The sequence below is a fragment of the Poecile atricapillus genome, chromosome W, assembly GCF_030490865.1.
Source record: "Poecile atricapillus isolate bPoeAtr1 chromosome W, bPoeAtr1.hap1, whole genome shotgun sequence".
NCBI classification, from domain to species: domain Eukaryota; kingdom Metazoa; phylum Chordata; class Aves; order Passeriformes; family Paridae; genus Poecile; species Poecile atricapillus.
Genome location: NC_081288.1, coordinates 84,096,732 through 84,109,589, shown reverse-complemented (window position 1 = coordinate 84,109,589; position 12,858 = coordinate 84,096,732). Strand labels below are relative to the sequence as shown.

The following is a 12,858-nucleotide window of genomic DNA, read 5'->3' as shown; positions in this document are numbered from 1 at the left end:
ATCCAGGTCCCTTTCCTGGGCTGCTTCGCCTCGTTTGACGAGGATGCTGAGAAGCAGTTTATTTACTGCCACAAATTCCACATCCATGCTGACAGCACCCGCAAGGGGGAAGGTTGCGACCCTTCTACTACGCCCTTGCCTCTGAGCCCCCCCCCAGCAGCCCTACTTCCACGTCTAACCGCTCCGCGTCTCACCGCGCTCAGGCTGCCTATTTGGTGCCGATCCAAGCCCTCGACGATTAATGCCCAGATCCACTCCAATGACTCCAGAGTCCTTCTGCCCGCAGGGTGTCTCTGGTCGAAGCGCCAAATATTGAGAAGACCCCCTAGCTGTTCACCAGTCTTCACAGAAGTAATCGTGAATGCCAGTTTATTTCTATCTTTAGCACACTTTTATAGGGTTCTACAGGGTCTGCGAGCAGAACGAGCTACTATTGGCTAACACACACAGTTTACATTTTTTCTCTTACACACAAGGATATTGTTTTACTTTACTCTCTCTTCTGCATGAAGGTTTCAAGGACTTTAGCCCTTAATATCACGACTTAGTTCAAAGGCTGGTTTGTGCATACAGGCCTTTACTAATATATAAAATATAGCAACAGTCTGTTCCCTAAATGCCTCAACCCTGGAGGGGATGACATAAGAGAGGAGAGATGCCCCTCTAGATTAGGGTGAGGAAAATGGTATTCCCACAGGCCTTTACAGCCACATGTTAATACCTTTTGGGTTCTGGTATTCTAATGGTTTGTAAAAATTTATATCACCCTTGTTCAGCCCTCATTTACCATTTATGTACCCTTCCTAGAATGTTCTTCCTTCCCTTAACCCCCATTGGCTCTGTTTTGCCACATTGCTCCACCCTTGTTATCCCATTGGTTCTCCTGGTCTTTAGCAACTCCCCTGCACCACTTTCTCTTGTCCCTATTGGACCTTGACCCTCAGACCTGCCCCTTTTGCCCTGTATTTAACCCTGTGCCCTTAGTCCAATCCTGTTCTTATCCCTGAATTCATTTGAGGCTGTTCTCATCCTTGGATCCTTTGAATAAACAGTCTTTGGATACCGAAACGAGGACCTGTCCCTTCACCTTTATCGTCAGTGATCTCTAGCGGTGTTCTCCAGGCCCCGAGGGCGCAGGTTGCTCTCATGGGTTCATTGCAGCATGTGCTGTAACAGGTGGCCAAAGCTCTGTACACTTTAAATCATCTAACAATACTGACAAATTCCCAAAATCCTGTCATTTTAAATCACTTTTTATCATTACAGTCCTCTAGTGAATGCCAGTTGCCAAAAGATAAGGTACTGGTAAAGGACCTCATTACCAATAAATGGTAAGGTCCTTGGGACCTTGTCACTTGGGGGCGCAGGTATGCCTGTATTTCCACAGATGCCAGGATTTGATGGGTACCTGCTCAGTGTGTGTGTCCTGCTCTATGCTCTGCTCTGGATCACAACCAACAACGCCTCCCTGATGGTCCCACAGCAGATGCCGTAGAACAGTAACCAGAACAGCCTTTTTGCACCCACTGTATGGAAATACAGAACCTTTGGAACAACAATTTACCTATGACTTCACTTAAACCTCAAGAGTCAAACAATTTAAAGACATTACTAGCAGAAGGAAGTGTAACTTTTAATTATACACCTGGACATGACCTGTAAGATCAAACTGAAACAAGAAAGCAAAATGTTTCCTCTGATAGTTTCTGAATTGAATTGTTTGTAACAAAATGGTAAATGAAACTTGCTTAAGTTCAAGTGATTCAGTTATAGATGTAATAGCCTGTGGCATGCCACCCGGTGAAATTGTGCTGTGACTGATCTTTTTTTGTTAGCTCCTGGACATGTTTGTAAAATATTTGATGATGTGTGTTGTATGAAAGATTTTAGATCAATGGCTGGAAAGGTTATGCTTGTGAAATCGGGTGAAGACCCTAATTCAAACTGGGATCATCACCTTTGTGTTTTCATAATTGTTTCACTCATGCCTTGTTTGTCATCCTGTCTGTGAAGGGCCCCTCAGAGGATGACAGACTACCTTTGTAGTTGAAAAACAAAAAGGGGGAACTGTGATGGCTAACAGCTGGCTTGAAAGCTTCACAGGTACAAGTAACCCTGACCTTAACTCCATCAGCCTATACCTGTGAAAGAAAGGAAACATCTTTTGGAGACAGGGCACTGAGAGGCGAAGGGATTTGGCTGCAGAGAACGGACACGAGCCAATCCCTGATGAGCATGTACGCAGGCAGCTATTGGTCAGTGAACTGGGTGGCACCAAGATTCTAGCCAATCGGGGTCAACCATATAAAAGCAAGTGGTGAACAATAAAGTTTTGCTATTGCCACATGAACCTCAGAGTGTCATGTCATGTCCTCAACTGCAATAGAAAGGGGTCCATTTTCTCTGGCTTGCTGAAATGAAGGGATCAGCAGACCCTGGCACTGCACAACCTGCGGGTTCTTTCCCATTTCCAAGCCTTTCCAAGATGCTTCTGGAGGACAAGTGACCTGAGGAGAGGCAGCATGGCCATTCCCAAGCCAAATCATGCTTAAGTGACAGCTCTGGAACTGAAGCTAGGGCTGCAGGTTTTGGTGCCTGGCAAGTCCATTTCCTTCCCCCCCCTCCCCTGCTCACTGCCCAATTGGAGCAGTGTCTCAAGACAGCAGCACAGATACTGAATCCAGCAGGTGTCAGGAGGAGGGAGCATGTGGCAGGACTGACCTTAGACACCCACACACCTCTGCAGTCATAGAGAAGTAGCATGGAAACTGATACCAGAGGTACAGAGCTGACCCATGCCAGCACTCCCCATCTGCCACCAGAACCGCTTCTTAAGCTCCTACCTTCACAGTTTCTCTTGTTCCAGGAGGAAGGTTGAGCCAAAAGGGACTTTGCCATATTGTCTTTTTCTTCTGCTCCACGTGGTCTCTATGGTGACAGCCATCTTGGGATGAGGGACTTCTTGGTCATCTTGTTTTCTTTGTTCCTGGGCAGGCCACAGGATTCAGCACATTCATATCCAGCTGTTATTGATGTTATCTTGGTTGTTGTTGTTTTCCTTTTTAGTAAACTGATATTTTTTCACCTATATCTTCTCACATTTGTGTCTATTGGTGAAAGGGGATTGGTTAAAACTAAAGGAAAAATAACTAATTTTGGGGTCTCTGCCCTGTATAATTGTCTTTAATTAAGAAAGTATACTATTGGTTGCTGAATTACACTGCCACTGTATGTTATTGAGAGACTGCCAGCTTATTCACCAGCCTTCACAGAAGTAATCATGAATGCCGTTTATTTCTATCTTTAGCACACCTTTTATAGGGTTCTACAGGGTCCGCGGGCAGAGCAAGCTACTATTGGCTAACACACACAGTTTACATTTTTTCTCCTGTACACAAGGATATTGTTTTGCTTTACTCTCTCTTCTGCATGAAGGTTTCAAGGACTTTAGCCTTTAATATCACGACTTATTTCAAAGGCTGGTTTGTGCATACAGGCCTTTACTAATATATAAAATATATCAACAGTATGTCATAACTGTTATGATCCGAATTAACACAGAAGAGCAAGGAAAACTAAGTCTCTGTAAATAAAATGGATGGGACTCAGTGTAGTGGGTTTAGCGCTGGCTAAAATCGCCAGTGCACCTGGTAGAATTATTTACTCATTTCCTGCTGTGAGATATGAATTAGGAGGAGGGCAAAGCAGGCTCAGTACTTAAAAGGTATAAAGAAAATGCTGGAATGTAAAATATAAGCCTCTCTTAGTCCCTCAGAGAGAGAAAAGAATTAAAATATATTAAACCACATAGATATGAAGTGTAGGTTTTAATTTTAAGTAGGTAAAAATATAGCTTAAGTGCCTTATGAGTTTGTGTTAGCTAGTGAAAAGCCCTAATACCTAGTTCAAAGTTCAGTTATGATACCCTTGACAGATTCAATTTAGCTCCAGACATAATGAAAATTTAGTAAGAACATAGCTTACATTTCTAAATAGAACAGATAGAACTATATATGTAAACATAATGCTTTGTATGTAGGATTTAGGTAAAACTAATACTGTTAGTGTTCGAGAACACACATAATCACAGATAGATTATATGCAGGTGCTTTATTAAAGCACGCCGGAACTAGGGGCATTAGCAACCCAAATCTAGTTCTGTCGTCTTTGTTCAAAGTGCACATATTTATACAATTTCAGCTATAGCACTAATCACTAATCACTATATCAACCTTATCGATATTGCTTCATTAGAGCTTAGCCCGAGCTTGTACGAACATGTATGAATCTTATTTATACGTATCTTAGAAACTCCAAATACTGATCCCCGTTACTATAAACATTCTAGCTTGCTAAACTATCCCAAATACCAATCATTCTTTTGGCCTAGTTATACATGATTTTCAGAAACATTTAACCCTGTACTAACATTTCCCCCCTTTGAAAGTATTTCACTTTTCTACAATAAGTGTAATGCTCTCACTATATACAGTCCTTTAGCTTCTGAGTTTATACTTGATGTTCATCTTCAAATCCACAGTTGTCATAAGTGTTGTTGCAGACTGGAGGACCTGGAGATGATGAATGCGGATGTGGATCTCTGTCCCATGTCAGTGCCTTTATTAACTTCTGGTTCCAGGATACTCTTTTCTTTATCTCTCCTTTCAGAACAGCATAGATTAACCAAATTACTAAGAACACAATCAGTAAGATTATCAAACTCTAAATAATAGATTTGATCCATGAGCTCACATTCCATCCTAACCCTTCAAAGATTTTATCCAACCAACTTGTGGTCAGACCTTCCCATTCTTTCTGTGCCTCATTCTCTATTTGTTTCAACTGATTAATGTCGTGTTCTACATCTGCAGTTACATTTGGGATGTGGATGCAGCAATGATCAATTTGTCCCTTTAGGTATCTGCATACTCCATGTTCCTTTAAAAGTAACAAATTCAAAGCCAATCTGTTTTGCAAAGTCATTTTAGTTGTGGCTTGTAATTGTACATTTAGTTCTCTAAATCCTTCCTTGGTGACTCTTTCCAATCTTTCTACCTGACCTGTAAGTTTGTACAACATTTTCTTATTGTTGTAATTTGCTATTGGACCAAACAAGGATTCCAGGGCCCACCCAAATTTTACAGTACTAGATGGTTCCTACCAATTTTCTTAATTTCAATTTTCATTTCCCTGAGCTTCCCGTCTTGTCCTTATTTGCAGAAGTTCATGTTTTCCCTTAAATGGGGACTTTTTCCAAATTGGGCATAAGGTGGGGAGGCCTAAAGTAATTTCTTTTACCTTTCCATCTACAGGCAGATGTGTTGTCCAGGTGCCATCGCTTGCTGCCCATACAAATTGACCTGGACTCTGAATTGTACTTCTACAACATACCACTTTTTGGATCACTTGTCCTATTTTATTATTTATTTCACCTTGTTTGTGTTTTTTATACCTCTGCAGGCACATCCAACTCGCAGAGCTACTACCAGTGGTGGCATTTGTTTTATTTCCTCATCATCAGAAGTACAGTCATAAGTTTTGTTACGTACCCACCAATTCACTTTGTCTGCCTCCATTCTACTACTGGTTGCAATGTTCCACACCCCTGAATCTGTTTCGTTTTCAGAATCTTCCCACGTAATGCACCAGGGGGTATCTGCCATATCTTGGGATTTTTGAAGCACACTCATTGACCATGCACTGTCCCAAGCCTCAGTTTGATCTTTCCCCTCTTTCCCTTCACACCTCCATACAAGAACAGTATCTGAAACATTTTCTCTAACCCTTTCATATTTTGGCAAGATACATTTCCACCTTTCCTCATCATCATTTGAAGTCATGGAAAGGTCCCAATCTATGATTTGCCCCACTTTGCCTTGGCTTAAAATACAATCTTGTTTCTTCAAAGGTTTCATCCATTCTCCCACTATTTTCCAGGTATCTTTAATTACTTGTCTCGTCTCTGGTACCTGCTTACATGCATTTGTTTTGTTCTTTTCTATTTCGAGTAATTTTGATGTTAGGATTCCCCAATTTATTGGATCTCCTGCTGCTTTTGGTATTGGCAGACAAGCAGTTATTCTGCTGGTGTTCTGCATATTGGCAAAATCTTTAACTAATCCAATCATTACATTTTCTGTCTGAAATGTGTTAGACTTTTATCACTTGTGTTTCTAGCTGCACATCCCTCTTCATTCTAAAATGAAGAGTTGTCAGCTGATCCTTTTGCATTTCACATCCCAAAGTAACATTAATTCTTACCAATGGCACTAGTGGCCGTAAAATGATCACTGTTACCGTCACTAACAATCCAGACATTTGAAGCAGTTAAACACGTTTTATCTGCAGCTTCATTGGTCCTACGGTTTGCACAATCCATAGTTCAGGAAAAACCTTCTTCACTCTGATGTAATGTATCCAGGGATCTACTCCAGCTACTTTGACTGCTGTAAAGGTGGTCAACAATACCTGATAGAGTCCATCCCGCCTTTCTTTTAATGGTTCCTCCTTCCAGGTCTTAATGTACACTTCATCTCCCAGGTGTATGTCATGAACTGGATTCTCAAGAGTTAGCGGCCTATTCCACACGAGGGCACTCCGAAGCCGTGCTAATTTTTCTGAGAGACAGAACATAATTATATACTTATTGCTTCCGCATGACATGTACATTTGGATTAGGTTCAGGAGATTAATATGGTTTCCCATGCAATATCACATAAGGACTGACTGACATCCCACTGCTAGGCTTTATCCAAATCCTCAACAGTGCTATGCGTAAAGCCTGTGGCCACTGCAGTTTGGCCTCTTGGCATATTTTACTGATTTACCTCTTCAATGTCTGATTCATCCTCTCTACTTGTCCACTTGATTGAGGTCTCCATGGGGTATGGAGATCCCAAGCTATTCCCAGTAACCTGCTTACCTCTCTTACCACTGTGGCTATGAAATGTAAGCCCTTATTTGATGATATTCCTAGAGGCACCCCAAAACTTGGAATGATTTCTTGTAGTAACCACTTATCGGTTTCCTTTGCTTGGTTTGTGGGACAGGGAAGGGCTTCTGACCATCCAGAAAATGTGTCAACCCTCACTAACAGATATTTGTATCCTCGAGTTCTTGGTAATTCTACACAATCTACCTGCCAATAATCTCCTGGTTCTATTCCTACCCAAATTCTTCCTAGTTGTGCCTGTCGTCTAGCCACTGGGTTGGTCTTTAAGCAAATTTCACATTTTGACATTACTGATTTTGCCATTGTTAACATTCATACTGAGCTTAAATTTTGCTTTAACAATCTCACCAATGCCTCTGCACCCCAATGACATTTGTTATGTTTAATTTGTAACATTTCTCTCATTATCAAGGGGGGTACCACTATTTGTCCTTGTGTAGTTACATACCACCCTTCTGAATTATTTTGTGCATTTAGCAAAAGTCCCAATCTCTTATCTTCTGTTGAATATTTTAGTTTCGGAGACTAATTGAATTGAGATACATTAGTTTTTAAAGATATCAATGCCATTGCAGTTTGCACTTCTCAAGCAGCTTGTCGGGCTGTCCAGTCTGCCTTTTGATTTCCTTCATAAATTTTTGAGCTTCCTGATTGGTGTGCTCTACAGTACATGATTGCCACTTGTTCAGGTCTTCGTACTGCTTTTATTAATTGCAAGACTGTATCTTGATGTTTCATATGAGTACCTTGAGAAGACAGCAGTCATCTTTCTCTCCACAGTACTCCGTGTACATGCACCACTCCAAAAGTGTATTTTGAATCAGTCCATATATTTACCTTTTTCCCTTCACTCAACTCTAACACCCTGGTTAGGGCAACCAGTTCTGCTCCCAGTCTGGCTGTTCTAATGGGACGCCTTTCAGATCTGCTCTAGCCGAACAGATGTGTTCTATTACTTCCACACAATCATGCTCCAATAGGCCTTCTTCAACTGTTGTACCTAAAAATAAAGCTGGATTCAATAGGTTAGTTGTTTTTAATGCTACATCATCCTGTTCCATTAGAATTACCTGGAATTTCATCTTTTGACTTGGGGATAGCCAATGGCCCCCCTTTTGTTCTAAAACAGTGGTTTCCATATGTGGTACATAGACATCTATGTGTCTACCTGTCACTGTAGGACACGAAATGATTTACACGGACATGGCTCCATGTATGATAAGGAAAAAGAACAATCTTATTTTCGTGACTCCAGTATCTATAGATTTTCGACAATGACCAGGGATTAGATAGTTAGGTTACTACCTTCCCAATCACACTGGTCACGAGAAACATCCATCAAAAGACGTTTCCTTAAAAGAATGTATAAACATCTATGTTTATAGTTACTTTCCCGGGAAAGTGGCTAGAAATTAGGAAAAAAAGATCAGAAGGTTTAATTTTCAGGGCAACATCTACCCATGTGAGTTTTCTAGCTTCTTCTATCAGCATCACAATGGCTGCAACTGCCTGCAGGCATGAATGCCATCCAGCACTCACGTTGTCAAGTTGTTTGGAAAAGTAGCCTACCGGCCTTTTCCAGCTTCCCAAAACTGAGTCTGAGGATTTCTCCAAGTCATCACTGACTTGTGAGAGGTTCCAGATGCATCAGTGAACACTGTGAGAGCTTTGAGTGGCCTTCGGCTCCTTTTCTTGCAAGGAATGAGGTGGATTTCCTCATGAAACAATTTTTTTGAAAGTGCATGGACCGATATTTGCCCACTGTAGCTGTCCAGAGCAAACTGAAGATTAGCATTACTCTGCAGAAGGGGCTCAAACATCTCTTTGGTCAGTTTCTCAGGGGAGTGTTTGCCTTCTCCAGAGAGTCTGACCTGAAGGTGAATACACCAAGTCACCACCTGGCAGTTCTCGCAGCCTTACCCTGGCCTTTTGAATCAGCTGAGCCATCAGCTCTTGTGGCTTGGTGATAGTTTTGGGTCGTTGATGGGAGAGGAAGACCCATTCTAGTATTAAGAGTGGATCTCTCTGCCCCTCAGCCCACTGGAATATTAACCCATGTAGATGTGGCAATTTCCCTAGGACAATAAATTTGAAAGGCAGCTCCGGTTTGAAGCGATGTGCCTGTCTTTCTGTCAAGGCCCTTTGTGCCTTTTCAATTGCACTTTTTGCCTCTGGAGTCAGCTCCCTGGGAGACAGCAGCTCTCTCTTCCCTTTCAATAAATTGAGCAGAGGGCTCAGGTCTTCATTAGTGAGACCTAACCAAGGTCAGACCTAGTTTAGTGACCCGCATAGGGAATGGAGATCTGCTAGAGTTTTAGGATTGCTAATGATTTCCAATTTCTGTGGAACAACAGTTCGTTTAGTGATCTCCAGGCCCAAGTATTACCAAGGTGGCATCCTTTGAACTTTGTCTTCCTGCAATTGGAATCCAGCAGAGGTTAAAACTTTAACCACAAGGTCAAGAGTGTCTTGTAGCATGTTGTTATTGGGACAGCACACTAACACATCGTCCATATAATGCAAAATGATGGCATCTCTTTTTTTCAGCACGCACTGGGGACAGCAATGACCCCACATACCACTGCCAGATGAAAGGGCTCGCTTTCATCCCCTGAGGTAGTACTGTCCAGTGGTACCGTTTCATTGGGGTGTCTCAGTTAATTGTGGGAATGGAAAAGGCAAATCGTGGTGTATCCTCTGGGCGCAGGGGAATTTGGAAAAAACAGTCTTTAATATCTAGCACTGCTAATAGCCAGTTTTGTGGTAACATAGTCAGGGATGGCATACCTGGTTGAAGAGACCCCATCTCCTCTATTTTTTTATTTCTCTCAAATCCTGAAGGAGGCGCCACTTATCTTTCCCTGGCTTTTTTATTACAAATGTTGGGGAATTCCAAGGGCTGGTTCTTTCTACTATGTGTCCCTTGGCCAATTATTTTTCCACCAATTTTTCCAGCGCCCCGAGTTTCTGTTTGCTGAGGGGCCACTGGTTCACCCAAATTGGATTATCATCTAGCCAAGATACCTTTTGGATAGGACGCTCTGCAGTGGCATCTTCTAAAAATCCTGCCGTGTCTCAGGAATTGTTAATTTCACTTCCCACTGAGACATGGTGTCTCTTCCCCACAGGGGGCACTTGTAATCAGTGACAAAAGGACGGACACTAGCTAATCTACCCTCCGGGCCTTCAATCTGGACAATAGCTTTAGAGATTTTTGCCAGTTTCACCCCTCCAACACCCTGTATTTTGCCTGCCACGGGTTGCAGTTCCCAATGTGAAGGCCACACCTTTTCAAGTATGATAATCACATCTGCCCCAGTGTCAATCAACCCTTCTACATGGAGATGTTCTGATTTATATGTCAGGTTACACCCCATAATGGGTTTGTCTTCACCAACCACTTCTGTCCAGTAGACTCCTGGTGCTTTGTCATCTACTGGGACTTCTGTTGGAACAGGGATCACTTGGGCTATTATCTGCCCTTTGGCTACATAGAAGGGTGGTTGTGGACATCTTGCCAAGAGAATGAGGTGTGTCAGTTCTCCCTTAATTGTCATGGGAGCCACCTCAATCTCTATTGGTGTGTGTGCTGTCTCAAATAACAAAATACCTATTATCCAGTCCAGCCAGGTCTTGTGAATTGTCCTGTAAGTCCACTCCAACAACTGTCCAATTATTAGGACTGAAACAAAAAGCTTTAGCAGTTACAAGTCTGAACCGCTTTTGCAGTTGCCAGATCTTATTCGGCATGCATTCCCCACAATTATGTTTCTGCCGTCTCTCACCCCACTCCCCTTTCTCCCCCTTTCCAATTAAAACAGAGGCCTTTTTTTGTTTCAGGTCTGTCACTTTTGTGCCTTGACGCTTGACGGATAGCGCTTTTTTTCTAGTTTTTTTGTTGATTGTCTATAGCTTCTTCCTGGTGTTCCTTTTGCTGCTCGTTTTGAGGACAATTCCTCTTGAAATGTACTGGCTTCTTGCACTGGAAGCAGATGATGTGCTGCAGCTGTTCTGATGACATCTGTGGCTTGTTCATTCCTGGTGTTGCAGCTGCCACAGTCCTTGGGTTTATCGGTCCTGGCTTCTTGTCATGCACACTGTACAAATCTGCCTTTTTGCACAGGCTCCAATCATGTCTGCTATAGTGGGTGGAGGATTAATAGGCAGACTCAAAATCACTCTATGACAGGCTTCACTGGCATTCATTTGGGCCATCTCTTTAATTAGTTCCATCTGAGCCACTGGTCCTTCTACTTGTCTCTGTATCTGCAGTCTAAGTTGGTCCACAAACTGCAAAAAACTTTCTGATGGAAACTGTTTAATATTAACTTAGCTAACTTGAGTTTCCCCTGTTGGTAATTTGTTAAAAGTTCTTTCTGCTACATCACAAATCTTATCTGCAATAAATTTTGTTAATACTCTCACTTGATCTTCAGGATTAGCCCAAATTCCTTCTTGACATAAATGCTCTAAAGTTATTTCATTATTGTCTGCCTCACGTGCATTTTGGTTGCCTTGCTTAAGTTCAGCTCGGTGTTCTGTTAAAGATTTTTTCCATGAGCTTTCCCAAAGGTCAAACTCAGAGGGAGTCAGTAGACACCGGAATAAATCTTTAAGATCAGCAGGAATTAAATCTTGTGATTTCAATCTAGTTCTTATTATTCCTCTTAAAACCTCACTATCTTTACCGAATTATTTTTTTAATTTGCATAACTCTTTGATCACTTGATAACTGAAAGGCTGATGTTGTATTTGCATTGCTGCTCTGCTGTTAGTATATACTACAGGAGCAGCTGTAAGCATATCTTCATCATCCCCAGGGCTAGTATTCCCTGGGTTTTCCCACCCACATCCACCCTTGCTGTGCCCTGGAGGCCCCGTTCCCTCACTGGGCCTGTGGCGTGGCCCAGCTCCTCCCCCGCAGGAGCTGAGTGAGAGCCCATTCTGCCCCCCCTCCAGGGGCAGGGCCCAAAGACCTCTCCCCCTGCCCTTCTACAGGAGAAAGGGGTATAGCTCTCTCTCTCACCACCACTCCCCCTGTGGAGACCAGGGGTGGAGGCATGGGGAGTAGGACTGCAACATCAGGGGGCAGGGTCGTAGGCTGGTGCCAGGCAGGGCTGGGTTATGGTACAGGGGTGTCATGGGGTGACTTTACCTTTAAGATAGCTTTGAGAGCTAAGGAAGTTGAATCTGCTGGTGGCTGATGGGAGTCTTTTCTCCTGACCAATTATCAGTCATTTCTAAGAATTGACAGCAGTTTTGACCATTGAAAAGTGAGATCAACTTGTGAACACCGCCTTAAGATGTAAAGCCAGAGCTCTCTCGCTCTCTTTGGGTTTCCGGCCTCTGACAAGGTAACAAGGCTCTGTCTCAGCCTCCTTCCTCCCCCCTCCAGGCCGGACAAGGCCGCAGAGGGCGGGATGGGGGGGGGTGGGGGAGGGGAGAAACGGAGCCGGCCAGCCTGGTTTAGTTTGTGGTTTCTGCTGCTGGACTGAAACCTGACACTATGAACATCTGCAGCTTTTCCAAAACTTTAATTCTTTTGCTACCTGGATAAAACATACAGATTACTCCTTTTATCCAGAGAGACAGAGAGAGAGAGAGACAATCAACATGAAGAAGACAGTGAAGAAAAGAGTTAAGTTTTAGATGGGGAAGAGAGAGAATAAGGAGATGCTTTATAAGCTGAAATATTTTTCTGTTAAAGCTATGGAGATGAACAATAGTGTTCTGAAAAAAACGCCTTTAATTCATGACAGAGTATATTGGGAGGAATAGAGTGTTCAAAGTGTGAATTTTGAGCAAAAAGTAGAGTAATTGTGATACAGTGAGGTGCTGGAACAGAGTGAAGCGAAGATTTGAGGCCTTGAGGGCAATGAGAAAACTGTTTTCCAGCGAAGCTCACA

General features: G+C 42.7%; 2 protein-coding genes across 3 annotated transcripts in view; one reads left to right on the top strand and one right to left on the bottom strand.

The window, feature by feature from the left end:
* Nucleotides 1-12,858, top strand: part of LOC131592498 (CBP80/20-dependent translation initiation factor-like) — a 565,386-nt gene that overhangs the window by 373,532 nt on the left and 178,996 nt on the right. The gene's annotated exons all lie outside the window — the stretch shown is intronic.
* The window catches only part of LOC131592509 (uncharacterized), a 308,064-nt gene continuing 295,642 nt past the window's right edge, over nucleotides 437-12,858 (bottom strand). For both annotated transcript variants that reach the window (XM_058864072.1, XM_058864071.1), the window contains one exon: nucleotides 437-612. In XM_058864072.1, the coding sequence (XP_058720055.1) occupies nucleotides 550-612 (63 nt within the window). In that variant the 3' untranslated portion in view covers nucleotides 437-549. The remainder of the gene's footprint in view (nucleotides 613-12,858) is intronic.